The following is an 18,710-nucleotide window of genomic DNA, read 5'->3' on the forward strand; positions in this document are numbered from 1 at the left end:
GTGTGGATCCTGGGGCCTGGGAGAGTGGGCGGGGATTGGGGGGGCTGGGGAAGTAGGCAGAGGATGGGGCCTGATGGGAGCCCCCCATAGTCCTCTTCCCCCCTCCTCCAGCCCCTTCTCCCCCGCCCCCTACTTAACAGCTCAGAGTCCAGGTCCAGCTCCCTGCAGCAGCAGGCGGGGACTGCCTGAATCACCAAAGTTCTCTGACTCTTTTCCAGATAGGTTCGGACCTTTTAATTGGTCCCCTGATTCAATTCGGATTTGAAGGTTTGGCCACTGAATCGGGCCTAATCTCCTCCAAATTGAATTGGTACCTGAAGCTTCGCACAGCCCTAACAGATTCTTCAGTTCATATCTCTCAAGTATATGTTCAAGCAGTTTGCACACGCAAGTCAAAGTACTAACAACAGTTGTCTGCCTGAGCTTAAACTGTGTAATGTCACTTATCTTATGACAGCCATTGAGATAATAAACTTTACCTTGTATATGTACAGGATTAGTAATCTCATTTGCATAAATTTTATTTTTTTCTGTGAGTTTGAATAGAATGGATCATTTTCCCAGGAAAATGGAACAATTATGGAGCCTTATGGAACAATTAATAATTACAGTGCAACTTCATTATAATGAACCCCTTTGTGACTGAGAGAAATGTTCATTAAAAGAGAGTATTTGCTGTAATAAGGTTAGACAATTGGCTATGTTGGCAGACACTTTTTTTATTCATTATGACATTCGGATTGTTAAAATCAGGGGCTTATTATAATGAGGTTATACTACAGTTATATAATCGTAATTCTTTACTCTCTCCCTGACTGAAAATATTTGTTATAATTCATTGCAGTCAGTGGATTTCAATCTTTTTTTATTCCCCTAAAGGGTCAAAGCACCCGCTGACCTCAGCTGGAGCAGGCATTGGTTTTGTCTATTTAATTTATTACATGCCAACCTTCACAAAAATGGCTTAGGATGGCTTACACAGAAAACAAAATTACTTATCAAAATGGAATAAAATGTGCTCAGCAGTGTTGACAATCTGGCCCAACGTGAACAAATTACAATTAGTTATCCAGCACTTGCCACAAATGATAGGAATCATTGCACTTCTGTTAAAATGAATGTGACCATCTAAGATGAAATGCACATTTTTTTGTGTTTAGAGGTCTTTTAGGTGGGCACTCTGTGGCTATTATGCTGAAAGACAAAGGTGAATACATGCAGTGGTACAGTGGTGAACTCTTGCACATGGCAAAGGAACTGGGCTACAAGCTTTTACCTGCATTTAATACCTCTAGTGGTCTCCCCTACCCACGAGTAAGTATTTTATGATTATAAAAAATACATAAGCAAAACTTTAATATTTTACAAGTTACTTAGAGAGAGGGAGAGCTTTATTTGTGACGGATCACATCTTAATTTTCTTTCTAAGCTCACTTAATTTATCACTGTTATTAAATATATGGGAAATAGCATTTTGTAACCTATACTTACAAACTCCACACAAAATTAAGTTAGCAAGCCTACTAATTTTCCAATCATGCTAAAGATGAACCAGATTACACTGATCTGGATTATTAGTAATGAAAAAATCTCTTGGCATAACTGTCTTCTAACATGTTGCACATTAATAGCCTAGGCCCCACAGGTAAGCTGAAGGAAAAATGTTTCTTCACACGGACTCATTTTCTTATGTGCAAGTTAAAAACTTATAAAAAGTTGAGCTGAGTGATCTCCACAGCTTGCTTATTGGGAATATTAAGCTTACACTTCTTGGGTTTAGCTCAAAATTATTCTTCATAGTTCAGGTTTAGAAGCAAACCTGTCTCAGACTGAAACTAAACTTAAAAACCCTCTAAACTTCCAGGAAACCATAAACCCAATCTTCCAGGCAGCTGTAGGCCTAAATTTCTAAGTGTGCCATGCATTTATGAAAAATTTACCTAAATGGCCACTTTTGCAATAGAATTAAAAGAATGGTTACAGTATCAGAGGAGACTGAATCACAAATTAATATAAAGCATGACATCAAAGTTGTTATACATGCATAACACAGAGTGCATGTTTGCAGTTTGTAAAAAGTGTATTTGTTTTTTCTTCTTTAGGTTAACTTAAAATTTGGTGTAAGAAATCCAGATGCTCGAACAGGAACAGAGACCGATACCTGTACAGCTTGTGCAGGTACCTTGATCCTTGAGTTTGCTGCTCTAAGTCGATTCACAGGAGCATCCATATTTGAGGTTTGCTTTCCATGGTCTCTTATATACTGGGTTTAGATATTCAGTGGCTTTCTGTTATAACCTTAATTGTACAAGAATTTATTAAAATTATTTTTGTAATATGACTTGTAATAATTTAACTAATCATTACAATAATTAATACAATCATTGTATTGTCCCTTTAACTTTCATGAAAATAATTTAGTTACATTCACAAAAATTTGGGGTATTAATTACATTTGTGAATGGCTATAGCTTTTGCAATTTTTGTCTTTGTAGCTGTGTTTAGATAATTATTTCTGGAAACTGCTGGTTTGTATTTTTATTACAAATTCTAGAAAGACATTTTCTAAAAGCAGTAGTATCATTACATAACACAACTTAATATATTGAAGGGACTTGTATAACAGATTCTCTCTCAAGAACACTTGAATTGAGAAATGCTACTGATTTGTTAGAAAAAGAGAATTGAGATATTGAAGATGCTATTCCACCCTGGTCAAATCCCTGAGACGTAGTTCATGGAGAAGATGGACCTCTTCCTCCTGAGAGATTTTTGTGACTTAATGCGCTTACTTCTGTAATGTGCTTAAGACTATTTGCTTTTCAGGGACTTGAGCAGGAAATAGGATCACGATTAGGCACCCAGGTCCACCTAATTGCTTAATAGATGGAATAGGTTCTGGCCCTTGGGAGATAAAACGCAGATCTGTTCTGAAAAAAATCACTTGAAATGAAATAAACTGAATATTTTTTTACGATGTTCTCTGTACTTAACATTGCTACTAATAAAGATTCTGTAAACCAGATCAGACCAGCATGCAATACAGTGGTCTCCAGATTGCATCCTACTGACACACATGTGACCTGAGTACATTTACTAGGGTGAAATGGGTATACTGATTATCACTTAGCAAACAACTCTGTTTGCTGAATAATAGACTATCATCTAGCTTTTCCCAACTGTTAGCCCTTCAAACCAACAGAAGTGTGGAGCATTAGAAATTCTAATTTTAATAATTGAAATCCCAGGTAGAATTCAGGAATACAATTATACAGTGATTAAGGTGTCATTTCTACATCATCACTTTCTAGAGGGGAGTTCCCTGTGGTTCAGTGGTAGAATCCTTGTCTGCCACACAGGAGACCCAGGTTCAATTCTCAGATGTCAATATGACTACAGCCATGGAGGCACCAAACATCTGGACTCAGTCTGGCCTTTGGGTTTTGCTTCAATGACCTAAAGAAGAGATAGAAGGTCTGGGCAGCCTCCTCTCCTTCTGAATCCTGCTTAGGCATATGCATTGGGGTCTGGGCGACCTCTCGTGCATACATCGTGATCCAGAAGATCAACATCACTTGAATATTTTTTTGCTTTGCAAAGAAGTAAAATAAAGTATAATAATAAAATTAAGGATTTTCTTCTCTTTAAATGAAACTTGAAAGAACATTTTATAGGGGTATGAGCATATTGGCTATGCATTCTTCTCTAACAGTAGGATTTTCAAAAGTCCTGAACTTTATTACACCCATTGAAAGCCAAGAATGACATCTACAGATAAGATTTTGTTAACAATATTCTAGACATTAGTCTTAAGAAACATTCACTCTTTATGTCGTCTATGACAGCTTATTAAAAGTTGCACACAAGATATACTGGGTGCTCCTATAAGCCTTTGCATGCTGAATTTAATTAGCCGAGTACCCTTTTCAGAATTTCTCTGGGACATGCTGCTGCTTTTTTTTTCTCATGTCCTTGTGACAAGGTATTTAGAAGAACTTCCAGATTTGTTGGCATCTGACAGGTCTACACCATGAATTTGCAAGCTCTGAGATGTCAACCATGTGCCTTGGCATCCATGCCACCCCTGGTCCCTGGGACATGCTACTAGCTTTTTCCATAATTTGTGCATGTGTACAAGCACAGGGGAGTGGGATATGGGAGGTGGGGATGCCGAGGAGAGAGAGGGAGAAACAAATTATTAAGTTATTCATGGTCTTTATTCCTCTTCATTACTGATCTAGTATGCTAATCTAAATGTGAACCTAAACTTAACCAACCATTAAGTTTCATTCTTGTTTGATTCAGGAACTTCTGCATATATTCTTTAGTATTCTGGCTCTCACCATTGTCTTGCTTGTCTCACCTGTTTTTAATTACTCTTCTTTTGCTTGTAATAGTTGGTTACTTTAGATCAGCGGTGCCCTGTTTCAGCCAAGTTAGCTCCCAACTTGGGTACGCGGTGCTCTACAAACATCTTTCACCATATTCACTTTTTATTGGTGAAAGTAGAAAAACCTTTTGTAGGAGGTGAATGCAAGAGCTTTTCAAAAGCACTCAACTTTGGCGTAACTTGGCTTCTTGAAGCCAACTGGAGTCAGGGTTGTTCTGAAAATATAAGTGCCTGTCTTGGTCTTTTTGAAAGCAGGTCTTTTGATGCACCTTATAGAATTAATTAATCCAAGATACAAAAGCTTTTGTATGTGCAAGCTCATTACATAAGATGGTCTTTTTATCAGGTCTTTGTCCCTTTTTTGGATCAGTTGTCCCTTTATGTCCTTGCAGAATATAGGTGCCTCCAGTTTACTTCCTTATTGGATGGAGCAAGTGTTTCATGTTGAAACTTGTGAAAAGGTGTGGTAGTGGGCATGAAGAAGGGATCATGTAGAAGGCAATATGGCTGGACTGCAGTTCATTACAATAATTTAGTTGCGTCATTCAGTTAGAGGATCTTGACGTGGCAAATTTTTGAAGCACTTAAAATGCTTCCTTTGCTCCCAGGGTCTTATACCTACTTTACAGATTAGGAAACCGAGGCATACGATAAGGTGACTTGCCAAAGGCTATGTTGTGTGTTGCTGATATTTATGTAAAGAACTTGGTCCTGTTAGCAACAAAAGGGGGCTGGCTGGCAAAATAAAATTTGAACTAAACTTTTTCTCTTTTCAAGAGAACTTAACACATTATTCAACTTTGTTCTCTCTCTGTCTAAGATATAAATGGTATATAAAAATTTTAAAGAATTTTCATCATAGTACCTTGATTTTAGTGGAGGAAAAATCCCAAAGCTTATGTAGCAGTTCTGACATTTTACATGCTTTGTTTTTCCTATAACTGTACTCTTTAATGTTTTTGTTTTATTGCAGGAATATGCACGGAAAGCACTTGATTTCATATGGGAAAAGAGACAACGCAGTAGTAATTTAGTAGGGGTGACTATTAACATTCATACTGGAGATTGGGTTCGCAAAGGTATATGGCTTTCACAATCTAGCATCATTAAAGCTCTTGAGAGAAGAAAAAATGAAAATACTGTTCTTTTGTGTTTGTCAACATTACTTTAATATGTCATTAGGATGGACATTATGGATGGTCGTTAATATGTCATTAGTAGACTTGCAAACTTTCAGATCTGAAGAAATTGGGCACAGTGAAGCCTCATTTTGTCTGTAAGAGTATTGTGGTTGAGAAATCAGCTTCTTTATTTCAAAGAAGGTATTTCATAATTCACTGAATGCTGAGAGATTGCCTAAGGTTAAATTTTCAAAAAATCTGCTTCAAGTACAAAGTAAAGTACAAAAAGGACTGCAGTTGACTGTTTGGGCTAGTATAAATATTTTCAAATGAGTAAATTTAAACATTTAGTTTAGGAATATGATCAAGTAAGCAATTATGTTTGAATATACCGATTGCACAGCACTCTGCAGCCATTTATTATTGTACATGCCCCTTCTGTTTGTGCTTGCAGTTATGCTAACATTAACTCCTTTTTGTGCAACCAGTAGCCTTGGAAATCAAAATGAAATGTGACGGTTGAAACTGTTTTATCCACATAGCTATTTAAATTGAAACCACCACTTCTGTATCTTCCTTTGTTATTTTTAGACAGCGGTGTTGGAGCAGGAATAGACTCATATTATGAATATTTATTAAAAGCCTATGTCTTGCTTGGAGATGACAGTTTCCTGGAAAGGTTTAACACAGTAAGTTGTCTGAATTTTTTTGCTTTGGTATTAAGAATTGTATTTAGTGTTGTCAGTCATCACACATCTCAGCCATGTGCTTCATGGACTTTTGGAGGGTTTTTCAGCATCTCTAGTGCCACTTCTGTTTCTTGTCAGTTGCTGCCAAACTTCAGCTGACTACTTTTCCTGTGTATGTTTTTTTTTGTCTCTGCCCGAAAGGATGGATCCACATAAGACCTCTGTAACCTAATGATTTCACTGCTTACTCCCAGCACTGATTTAGGACCGCAGTTGGCAGTCCAACAGCTTTCCAACTAGGGAAGGGCTGTATTAAAACTCTAGAGCTCATCAACCCTGCTTGCATTTGCTAAGCTTTCCTGTAAACCACTGCAAGACCTTGCCTACCATAGACTGAGCTGCAAATTCCTGCTGACTCTTAGAACCACAGATGAGACGTGAAAAGCAAACTAAATCTTGGGTAGCAAGGCAATGTCCAGTTATAGGGCCATTAACCAGCCTGACTTCATTATGAATATAATGATAGGCATAACCTGACAATTATACCGTATATGGCATTCTTCATGGATTGATTAGATTCATAAGACTACTAAAGTAATTTTCTGAAAAGTATTAACTTTTTCACTAAAGTACAAGTATTACAAAATGGCAGTGTACAACTGAATTGCATTTTCTTGATTCTCATAAGCAGTGTAGAAATGAGGGCACTACATCAGTGATGGGTCTGTCATGACACCAGAAATAACCCTCAGTTTATGTTCCCATCTTGCATAGCTTCCATTATAATTGCATATCCCATTGGTTCAGTCCATGATGTAGTGTTACCTCCAGTAAGTCTCAGTCGAAGGTCACTGCAGGTCTCTCTTTTTAATGTAAGCATAAATAAGACAGCTGTCTTAGGGAATAGGAAAGGCGAGTCAAAGCTTCCTGTCGAGCCAAACAGTGATTAAATGTGTTCCAGTAGTCAGCTCTTTCTTTACTTTTAACATTTTTTTTAACACATGCATCTTGGAATTCTGAGCTTTTGCCAAAGAGAGTGAGAGACTATAGCCACGTTTACTGCCAGCCGAAAGAGCCAGTGAAAAGAGACAAGTTCTAGTAGTAGCTAAGCAGACACTTGCCTAATAGTTGTACAGCAGCTGAATGTATGTTGATTGTCCATGTGTATATATATGTTACTGTGAAGCCTTCTAGTAAGTACGAAGTCTTCCACTGCCTGATTAGTATAGCTGTGAACTATATATTTGATTATCAGTAACTGCAGTGGCACTGTGGTCTGAGACTTCCTTTATTTTGCATTAAAATGAAATATAATAAACCACCAGTTTCAAATCTCTTTTGAAGTAAGAAAACTTATTGCTAACGTGAGCTCATGGTACTTCTGATGTTTCTCAGCACTACGATGCTATAATGAGATACATTAGCCAACCACCTCTTCTGCTTGATGTTCATATTCACAAGCCTATGCTAAATGCTCGGACCTGGATGGACTCTTTGCTAGCATTCTTCCCAGGACTGCAGGTAAAGTTTTATAGCCTCCAATGCACAGATCACATTTAATGTAGTCTTTAAACTTTGTTAAAACTGAACATATAAATTATAAAATAAAAATGTAAAGTCGATTATGCTCAGTGATTTTTAAAAATGTTTTGTATTGTGGGGGGTGGGAGTTAGAGAGGGATTTGTTGGCTTCTGCTCCCTCTGCTGGTTCTGTTATATTATACAGCTGACATTATTTCCAAGTCTGTAGTGACTTGAAGAGAAACTACCTTTAAGTTTCATATTTTTGCAATATCCACTTGTCTGCTTCTTTGAGTACTTTTCTCCTTGATCATGAAAAAGGCAGCTCAATTCAAGTAATCTCAAGGTCATACTACCCAAACCCTAGTTCTCAGTTTTAGGGATCCTAGTTGTCCAGTTGACAGTTTGAATGCTCACATTTGAGAAGTGAAACCTAACAGTTTTAAGGCTTATCAAACTCTTAGTTTACATTTTTTCATACTAAACCACACTAGCCCTAATGGTTTCTGTGAATACGTGTTACTTCTGTCGGGCTTCCCTAAATGATTTCCTTTTCTTTTAGAAGCTGCTAGCATTCCTTATTAGTTCCCCTGCTTGCCTTTCCTCCATGATCTACTGCATAGTATTCAAGGATAAATTATTTCTGATGTTAATTTTCCCTTCCCTGTCCCCATCTCTTCTCTAATGGTCACTTGTAGCGACCTCTTGTGAGAATCTAACTTCCTGTTGTATTCCTTCCCTCTACTGAGAGCAAATTGGTGTAAAAATGTATGTGTCCTAATAATAACAGCTTCTTGTTTACCTGCAACTAGTTCCCAAATTAAGTATTAGGAAGACTTGCCCATTCTTTAGTCCATTCTGTAATCAATTAGACCTGCATATTCACAAATTATTTTGGATTTCCTGCTCTTCTTAAATCCCAAATAACTTTTTGTCCTTTGAATTTCCAATAGCAATTCTCATGGTGAAATCTCAACTGAAGGGGAACAGCCCAGTCTTCAGATTTTATGCCACAAATATTTTATAAATTGCACAGGCTTGGCCAAATTTCTTTTAAACCTAGTAGATCAGTTTCAATAGCTGTATTCCCTTTCTCAGAGGACAGATGGAGCTAGTATGAAATGGTGGTCCCAGGGAATCAGTCCCTTTTCTAGCTCTTAACTCCATACAAAGTTGTTTTTGGTTTTTGTTTGGTTTTTGTGGGGTTTTTTTAAAGGAAAAAAATTGTTTTCTATTGAAACAGAAGGCCTTAATTTACTGGATTAGTGTTGTGTGCTACAAATATAGAAATTACTGTGTGTTTGTGACAATACTGCAAATGTACTTTTTTGTGATTTTAATCTTTATGTTCTTGAATTCTAGGTACTGAAAGGTGACATTAGACCTGCTATAGAAACTCATGAGATGTTATATCAGGTTATAAAAAAGCATAACTTTCTTCCTGAGGTAAGGCAGTAGGTTTGTTTAGATCATGTAAACTGTTTTGATCTGAGTAATATCAGCTGTTCATCTGGAAAAATATTGGACATATTTCTAATTTTAAAAAAAAGGCTGATTTTTTTTTTTCCAAGATTATTCTGCAGCCTACAGTCCCTTATATGTAATGGCAGTGTTGTGGAAGCATAAAGTATTCCTGTTAAACACAATTTAACTAGCTCAGTACTGTGAAACTATTGCTATTAATAATCACTTACATTTTATATCATTTTATTTTATTTTTTTAAAACTGCTTTGGTTCATCTTGCTGTAGTGTTCAGATTAATTTGAAGTCCCAAAGAAGGTAAACATTCCCTGCCCTTCACTTCTCCATGCTTAGAAGCATGTCCCCTCCCCTGCCTGCTGCAGTTGGTATCCCTACTTGTCTGCATCCTCTTTGGGGCATCCTATCCCACTCCAGCCAGGCTGTGGGGGCTGGGGTCAGCCTAGGGCGGCAGCAGCAGTGGTTGGTAGGTAGGTTTCCTTCCCCATGCCTGCTCCAGGCTAGTGGGGAACACCTGGCAGGAGCAGGCAGGGAGTGGAAACCCACTCACCTTCCACCACTGCGAGTGGCTGTGTCCCTATGCAACCTGGCTGGACTGGGTAAGGAACTCCCCTCCTCTCCAGGACAGCAGGGACACAAGCAATGGCAGGCAAGGTGGGGGTGAGGGGGAATGGGAGGGGAAGGAATGCACCTCTGAGCACAGAGTTGAAGGGTGATGGAGAGTGCTTACCTTCTGCAGGACTTGTTTTGAGCCACTATTCCTGCTGCATGGTCAGAAAGAGTGGTGTGATTGTGCCACTGCACAGAAGTATTTCTGATCAGAAGTATGTGCTACTGCTACTTGGTGCCAAACTATTTGTCTACATTCCAAATCACCCTGTGAATATTTATGCTTGCATCTATTTCCCCCTCCCTCCTCAGGCTTTCACAACAGATTTCAGGGTTCACTGGGCTCAGCATCCTTTAAGGCCAGAGTTTGCGGAAAGCACCTATTTCTTATATAAGGTGAGATCACTTTTCTTTTTTTTTGTTTTTAGCTGCTAGACCAGGGGCGGGCAATTATTTTGGGTGGAGGGCCACTTACTGAGTTTTGGCAAGCCATCAAGGACCACATGACAGGCAGCCAGGGGCAGATATATATTAATTTTCTAAATTTTTTAGGGGCCCTGTGGGCTGGATAGAATGGCCTGGCGTGCCACATCCAGCCTATCTCTGTGCCAGACAGTTAGATTCAGATGTAAATTGGTGCCATAATCTAATGCTGAAAGAGTGGAACTTGGTTTCACTTCATCCACTGTTATCAAAAAATTAAATATGCCAGGAAGCAAGCTGCAGGCACATTTGATTACTAGAAATGGTTTGAGTATTTTTACCTCAGAAGGCTAGAATGAACAGTGTTTGGGGGCCCAAGGGCCAGATTTTTGAAGGCATTGATCAGCTTAACATAGATGACTGAAGAGCTGAAAGCAGAAAAGGTTCTTTGGGTAAATGTGATATCTTTTATTAGACCAGTTAAATAGCTGGCAGAACTGGTTTCTGCAAGCTTTTGGGCACAAATACCCTCCTTCAGGCATAGGAAGAGTCTGCTGCTGTTTTGTGTTCTTCTGGATTGAATAGAAGCTAACCTGCATTTTCACAGACCTGCTTTTTGCGTATGTGGGCAGCAAGAATAAGAGGCAATGGGAGACAGTAGGTGGGGAGGGAAAAGAGGGGGTTGTTGACCTTGTGATAGAATGTAGCTAGTAAAATGTAGATGGGTTACCTGGGGTTATCTGATGGCAGGCCATATAGTATGCCATAATGGCAGGCCATATAATGTGCCATAAATCCAGTGTCTATATTTAGCCCATGATTTAGTCCAAGTTAATAGGCTTGTGTAATAAAGGTGTTTTGTAGATTTCCTTTGAGGATTCCAACTGAGAGATTGGAGAGAGAGGGAGAGTGGTTGTCTTGTGAGAAGTGTGTATCCACAGGTAACTGGTAATTTTTGTCTTTGGTCAGTGGGCATTCATTCTGGTACACAGTTGTTGTTTGGGTTCTCCTACATATTTTCCATCAGGGCATGAACGTTGTGTGCCCCTGGAGGCTGGGATGACACGATGAGTTCCCGCAGGTGGAAGTAGCACTGTCGGTGGCTGGAGTGAGGCGGCGGCAAGTGTGGAGCTCCTGCAGGCAGCAGCAGTGTCAATGGCACCTCGCAGGGTGTGCACTGCCATGCTCAGGGGGCGCATGTGCATCCCCTACGTGTTGCCAATGCGTTGCGGCATTTAGTGCACTGGATGAGATGTAGTACATTTCTGGAGGTGCAGGTGTAAGATCCAGGAATGGTGATGGTTCTGTTGTGGGATTATAGTTATTGTGGGAGTGATGGAGATGTGTTGGAAGGTTTTATATTTCTTGTTCTGGCATCGTCTGGATCCATTTGGTGTGCTTTGGGCCATAGGAAGTTTGCTTCTGGCGATGAGATTGGTTAAGTTCTGTGCTTGTTTAAAGGCTAGCATGGGTGGTTCTGGGAAGATCTCTGTGTATGTCCTTAGACCAACATGGTCTTACCAACACCCCTAAAACATGGAGAGCTTAAGTCACTTAAGTCTGTCAGTGCTGAGTAGAACATAAAAGTAGAGTTATGTTCACACCTGAATAGTCAAAAGAACCTAAATTGTTTCATTTTGCTAAATAAGAGTTTTTTGCAGTATGTTGCCATATTTATTTTTAGTGCATAATATGGCAAAGTACAAGAACATGGCTAACAGTTCTGAAAGTAACAGCAATAAATTTTACATAACACCAAATGCAATTTTTATTTTAAAATAGGCTACTGGGGATCCTTACTACCTAGAAGTAGGAAAAACGCTTATTGAAAACTTAAACAAATATGCTAGAGTACCTTGTGGATTTGCTGCAATGAAAGATGTTCGTACTGGAAGCCATGAGGACAGGTAAAAATGTGTGCAATTATATTTAACTTAATTATAAAATATGAAGGAGAATCTGCATGTGTTATGTGTATTTAATACTCTCTTCAGCAACGGAAAGTCCTGGGCAGTTGTTTTGGAGAAACTTTTTTTGTTTGGAAAATATTTGTATGTTAAGGATATCTTATCTTTCTTTCTTTCTTTCTCTCTCTGTCTCTCCATAGAATGGACTCTTTCTTCCTGGCTGAGATGTTTAAATATCTTTATCTGCTCTTTGCTGATAAGGAAGATATGGTATTTGATATAGAAGATTACATCTTCACTACAGAGGCTCATCTCTTACCTCTTTGGCTCTCTACTACAAATCAAACAATCTCAAAGAAAAATTTAGTAAGTGGTCTTTCTTACATGTTTATATCAATTTTAATAGATCTTTAAAGTGGGCATAAGGAGATGAGATGCATGGAGGGTGTTCAAGAAGAGCAAACTGTTTTTATACAAGTTGTTTTATCACAGCAGTAATTGCAGTGAACACTGGACATCAGCTTTTCAATGGTTAAACTTTTCTTCAGGATTTATAATTTGCGTCAGCCTGTATCTCTACAAAAAGGCTGCAGAACATGTTTGTTTGTTTGCTTTTGTTTTGTTTGTGTGTTAAAAAAAGTCAGGCAAGTATTTTTAAAATTTCTATAAGCACTTTAAAAAGAATATTAAAGAATACTTTTGCATAGTTCACATTTATTTTCTTTTCTTATTACTTCTGGCAGATTTTAACCTGCATTATAGAAGATTATTTTTGTTGAAACTCGTGTGTAGATGGTGACAGGCTGTCTAGGGCATGAGGGTGCTAAAGTGCAAAACCGTATGGCTAACAGGCAGCCCCCACACTTTAGCACGTTCATGCCCCAGCCAGCCCCACTGCTACCTGGAGCCTGGGGCTGACCCCTGTGCCCCCTGCCATCCAGGGGCTGCTCCGCCCCAGCTCAAACTGCTGCCGTCCCAGCGAAGCAAATATATTTGGCTTTGCAGAGGGTGTGTATGTATTAAGGGACTCCTCCTAGTGAGGAAGACAGTAATTGTATTTTCATCTGTTTAATCTGAGAAGTATTGACTGCTAATCTAGACAGCAGTAGCAGAAGGAACTCTGCTTACTAGTTTATTGTATTAACAATGTCTTCATGATAAGCCTCATCTCCAAAAAGTACTTTGGACAGGCCTCATAGTTTGTCACCATTCTGGAGGACTCTTCAGCAGTTATACTGTTTGGGAAGCTTCCTCTTTTTTTATTTTTTCCTTATGAACTCAAACCAAAGCCTTTGCACAGGAATTCTATGTGGCTACCTAGAACTAGACCTGCTGAATTGCTTGTCTACTATACAAGGAAAATTATTGTTATGCTGGTTTGGGAAATATTGTTTTCAGGATATATGTACCATTTTTCCACTAAATAACTATGTGAGCATACCAGTGGACATACAGATTACTCAACATTTAATCAATTTCCAGAGGGGAAAGTAGGTATGGACTTTGTGAAACAACTGTCAGGGTGATTTTTATCTTAAACAGTGCTCTCCGTTTGCTTTTTGTATTATCCTAGCTTACCAGTAATTCAGCTGACAAGCTAAATAGGCACATGAAAGAGAACACAGGAGTGCTGGGTTAATGTGCCATTATTTTGACCCTTTTTTCTGTGTGTGCTATTGAATAATTCCAGGCTCAATAAGAAAAATGTTAAATAGGACACTGTCTCAAACTATTTGTGCAGAGCTGAGTCCAAAGAGACTTCTGTTGGCTGCAAATTCAAGAGAGGCTTCACAGCTGTGTTGGGGAGCTTCCAACACTGAAAATTAAAGGAAATACTGCTCTTGAGACTTAAAGACCGTGATTTGGAGATGGGATTCCAAGAAATAATACTCTTGTACGCATTAACCTAATCACTTGTTAATCTTGTCTAACAGTGTTAAAGTTCCTCTTAGGCAGTACACATTGTTTATTGCTCCTTAGTTCCCCAGAAAGGTTTGTTTGTCTCAACTTTTCAGAAATACAGACAGGTGAGTACAAATAAGAAGTAATACGCATTCAAAAGGGACAGACTTTGCATAATTAATTTCTTAAAGTAATGGTCAGACAGGGTTCTTTGGGTGAATCTGATATCTTTTATTAGACCAACTAAATAGCTGGAGAACAATATTTAATCAAGCTTTAAGCAACCATTTAAAGTAATGGTGGTATTTTTAGGAAGCCTTTGAAATTAGATTTTTGGATTTGGCTTAAGCTATGGGTATAGAAAGCAATACATTTCCGTAATCTTGAAGGTGAATCCAGCTATGAAGCATGAAGAAGCACGTCATTATTATTTTTTTCCCCTCTGTGGCCATATTAACTTTTATAAGATAAAGATGAAAGCAAACTAAATAGAATCACTTTAGCATATCCGTCAAAGCTACTAATAGATTTGACTAATGGAAAGGTGGGAAGTGATTCAGTTTTAAAACAGATGTCACCATCTTCTCAGTTAAGGAAAAATGTGTTAAATAGCTATAACGTTAGTGAAACCAAAATATTAGTCGTTTTGAAATCAGTCTGATTGATTGCATTAGATTACAAAAGAGAAACGTCTCAAGGGGCTGAACTACTTAAAATACATTTAAATACAGTGTCAGCCATTTGAAATTTTGGTAGCAAGGCAGGCAGCCTTCTGCTTCACTATTTGTTCTTACCAGAGATAGTGGGGGACACTTTAAACTGTGCCTCAGTCTGCAGCATTACAGACTTCCCCCTCCCCCCATTTTAAAGTGCTTTGGTTCTTATTTCTTATTCTTTGTGCTAAGCAGTTAATATTCCTTAATTCTTTTGTATCTAATCCTACTTATTCCAATGAAGTATGAAACCACTTTGGATCGTAAATTGATTTGATTTTTAGAGAGTCTTCACTATGCTAAATCATTTTAAATATCTGATTTTGATTTTGATTTTTTTAAAGTTTAGTAATGTATGCAAGTGACCTATAAGATAAGTGAGTAAGTATCATGTTACAGATCGCAATATTGGGCCGTGTTGACATTAAATGTCTTGACTGGGATTAAGCAACACTATTTTTAGAGTCTGGAGCAGATCCAATCTGTTATACCCTCTAGTTCTGAGCTCTGAACTGTTCTGCACACCTTATAGTATAATAGTGTATTTGATGATTTTAAATACTTGCTTTCTTCCAAAAGAGTGCTATTAGGAATGTACTTATGATTTGCTTCAAAATTAGTTGACTTTCCTAGTAGGGTCCACAAGTTTACATGAATATTTCAATACTGCTTAAGTATTGAAAGAGGAGGATCCTGTGATTGTTCACATGGAAATCTAGGAACAAGAAATTATTTTTTGGTTTTCATTTGTCAAGTCATTGTAGACAACTCAGAAAATCAACAGAAAATTAACTATATCAAGCTGATATTGACTCTTTTATTATTATTTTATTTTTAAGTCTTCAGATAGTCTTTGTTTACACCTTTGCCAAGTTGTAGCAGAGTAGAATTGTTTTAGTTTCACTCTGGCTTTTGGAATGCTAGGATACAAGGCGGGTTTCATTGGAGCTATTGGGGTGTGGAGAATAAAACAAGTATTGCACCTGAAGTTGAGAGGCTTGAGCTGCTCTGGTCTTCAGATATTTAAATTTATTTTGTTTATGTGCCAACAAGCAAGTAGGCAAATGAAATCCCTGATACTTATGTCTGAGTAACTGCAATTGCACATAGTACCTTCCTGATTTCGCCTGTTAGATGCTCCCTGTGTGTGAATGATTTTTGATGTTATATTCTACTGTTGAGAGGTGTAAAAATAAACTAAAAATGTCTTTTATGAAACTTTTTGCTCTGCTTTTCTACATTATAGACTACAGAATACACGGAATTGGATGACAGTAATTTTGACTGGACATGTCCGAATACCCAGATTCTCTTCCCAAATGACCCTATGTATGCTCAGAGTATCCGTGAACCTTTGAAAAATGTGGTGGATAAGAGCTGTCCTAGGGGCATTGCTAGAGTGTAAGATGTATACTTTATTTTTTTTTGTCACTGTAAGAATGTCCAGAAAAACATCTGTGGCTAAGTACTTAAAATTTCTTTATCTGTTTGCTGCACCTAGGTATATTGGAGCCATATATACTTTATTTATAAGGTTGTAGTCCTTTGGGCCCTCCATAAACAGTACAGCTATCAGAAATCTAGCTGCACTTTTATTTTGCGTTGGCAGCAAACTTGCAGCTAATTTTTAGCTGTTTGGCACCTAAGTTAGAGCAAAAATTGCTTAGCATGAATCTCACTTCTTATGTTAGTTTTCAGCACTGACAGTTAAGAGAAAAATATAGTGCGTATAAACTAAGCAAAATGGATCTGAAATCAAAGCGTAAAGAAAAAATAACTTCCTCCAGAATGCATTTGCCTCACATGGAGTATTACTACTGCCATAAATACTTTATGTATTCAACATCTTTCAGCATCTTCTATTACATTTGAAAAATGCACCCCTTTCTGGCCAATAATATTTATGAAGATGAGAACAGCCTCAGGCTGAGTAACATTTGCTTTTTTAAAATGTATGTATAAACATTTTATATGATTTGTTATCCTTTGTGTTAGGGAAAATTGGCTTTTCTGTTTTTATTAAACTTATTTTTATTAGTAACCAAAATGAGAACAATTATAAAAGCAAACAGTACTGGTTCACATTCCAAGCCGGGGGTGGGGGGGCAACCTTTTTTGCAGGTTTGTCATGAATTAGCTTCATAGCCTCCCTGACTTACCACTCTACTTACTGCTTGGTTTTCTGTGCTTCCTGACCAAGCTGCTACTCTGCTTTCTGCCCTGGGCTCCCTGTCTGATTTAATACTCTGCCTTCTGCTTCCTGCCCTGTCTGCCACTGTGCTGCCTGTCCCCTCCTCAGTCTCCTGTGTGCCACATAGGAGCTACCTGTGCCATCACTGCTCTAAGGCAGGGGCGGGCAGTTATTTTGGGCAGAGGGCCACTTACTGAGTTTTGGCAAGCCATCGAGGACCACATGACAGGCAGCCAGGGGCAGATAAATATTAAATTTCTAAATTTTTTAGGGGCCCCGGGGCTGGATAGAATGGCCTGGCGGGCCGCACCTGGCCCCCAGGTCTCATTTTGCCCACCCCTGCCCTAAGGCATCCTACCAACCTAATCATTGAAATGATCAACATTGTGTATGCCTGGTGACACATTTGTGCTGTTAAGCTGTTTTGAAAATTCACCTTTTTAATATTATTTGGAATAAAAATGTTCCTGCTATCCAGATTGCATCTATAACTTCAGTCTGAGATGCATAGGGGAATGCAGCTCTGGATGGCTGTGCATGTGTTACACCTCTCTGGAATTCTTGCACATTTCATGTACAAAATTGCTTTTGATGTGCAATATAAAAACTTTGGTCTTTACTCTTATTTGGCAGAGAAGAGAGTTTGGGGACTGGACCAAAGCCACCACTGAGAGCACGGGATTTCATGGCCAGTAACCCTGAGCATTTGGAGATACTGAAAAAGATGGGAGTCAGTTTGATTCATCTTAAAGATGGAAGAGTCCAGTTAGTGCAGCATGCAATTCAAGTAAGATCCATAAGTAGTTTTTTAGAAAATGTTGGCTAAATCTAGATCAACTGAAATTGGTGGGAAATTATTTTGAGTCAAAATTTCATTCTCTCATCCACTGCTAAAATTTATTTTTCTGTGTCTTTTTTGTGTTAACGAGAGAGAGCTTTTACTTCTTCATAATACGTATTAAGCAGTTGTTTTCCTCTTTCCTCAACCCCATCCTGCACTTAAGCTGTAATACTCACTTGGTAACTAACAGGTTGCATTTACAGTATAGCAGAGGGCCTAGATTCTGTGGTGCCCAGTAAAAGCTGTGGCAGCTTCAGATTTAAAAACTGTGATTTTTCTTTTTTTAATAGAGCCGAATGTGGAGAAAAAAAAATTAGCAGTCCTTGTATGTCTTTAATTGGATATTCAGTTTTATATGATCTTTAAACTTATTTCCAGTGTGCTGTGGAGTCTTATATTGAAACCCTAACCTGCTCTGAAAGGGTGCTTTTTTGGGGAGAGAGATGGAAATTTTAGTAGCTGGAAAATGAACTGTCTGGCAACTTGGACTTTTGGCAACTTGTGAGGCATGGGAAGCAGTTGAACAATGTGGAAGTACATTAGCTATACATTGTTGCTAACTTGATTAGAAGCGAAATAGTTTTCCACTAACTTTAGATCCTCCTCCCACTTGCAACCAACCCACCATTAAAAATGTATGGAAGGGTCTGCAAGTTTAAGTTGCCTTTTCAGTTGTCTTCAAACCATCCAGTTGGTAGTCAGTTCACATTTGTAAAGTTTTTTTATTTGCTGCCACTGAGGACAAAAGCTTTCCTTTTTAAATGAAATAATAGATTTTAGAGCTTCAGCAGACTTGGCAACCCCCAGAATGTTTAGGGACTTTGTGCTATAATTAAGACTTTCAAGGAAGCAAGGAATAAGAGAAAAACTGAAGAATTTGAATTTGTTTCATTACAAATATATTCAGGCTTGCTTGAAGGTTA

At 38.3% G+C, this 18,710-nt stretch overlaps 1 protein-coding gene and 1 long non-coding RNA gene across 3 annotated transcripts in view; both read left to right on the plus strand.

The window, feature by feature from the left end:
• The window catches only part of EDEM3 (ER degradation enhancing alpha-mannosidase like protein 3), a 52,814-nt gene that overhangs the window by 22,547 nt on the left and 11,557 nt on the right, over positions 1-18,710 (plus strand). For both annotated transcript variants that reach the window (XM_019501737.1, XM_019501736.1), the window contains exons 6-16: positions 1,161-1,314; positions 2,103-2,237; positions 5,364-5,469; positions 6,103-6,200; positions 7,596-7,721; positions 9,084-9,167; positions 10,123-10,206; positions 12,016-12,140; positions 12,341-12,506; positions 16,002-16,156; positions 17,580-17,733. In XM_019501737.1, coding sequence (XP_019357282.1) covers positions 1,161-1,314; positions 2,103-2,237; positions 5,364-5,469; positions 6,103-6,200; positions 7,596-7,721; positions 9,084-9,167; positions 10,123-10,206; positions 12,016-12,140; positions 12,341-12,506; positions 16,002-16,156; positions 17,580-17,733 — 1,387 coding nt within the window. The remainder of the gene's footprint in view (positions 1-1,160; positions 1,315-2,102; positions 2,238-5,363; positions 5,470-6,102; positions 6,201-7,595; positions 7,722-9,083; positions 9,168-10,122; positions 10,207-12,015; positions 12,141-12,340; positions 12,507-16,001; positions 16,157-17,579; positions 17,734-18,710) is intronic.
• LOC109286920 lies at positions 13,055-15,646 on the plus strand. Its single transcript, XR_002094709.1, has 2 exons — positions 13,055-15,392; positions 15,482-15,646. It is a non-coding gene; the product is annotated as an uncharacterized LOC109286920 (long non-coding RNA).

Source organism: Gavialis gangeticus, unplaced genomic scaffold (assembly GCF_001723915.1).
Source record: "Gavialis gangeticus isolate Ggan-Ray unplaced genomic scaffold, GavGan_comp1, whole genome shotgun sequence".
Taxonomy (NCBI): domain Eukaryota; kingdom Metazoa; phylum Chordata; order Crocodylia; family Gavialidae; genus Gavialis; species Gavialis gangeticus.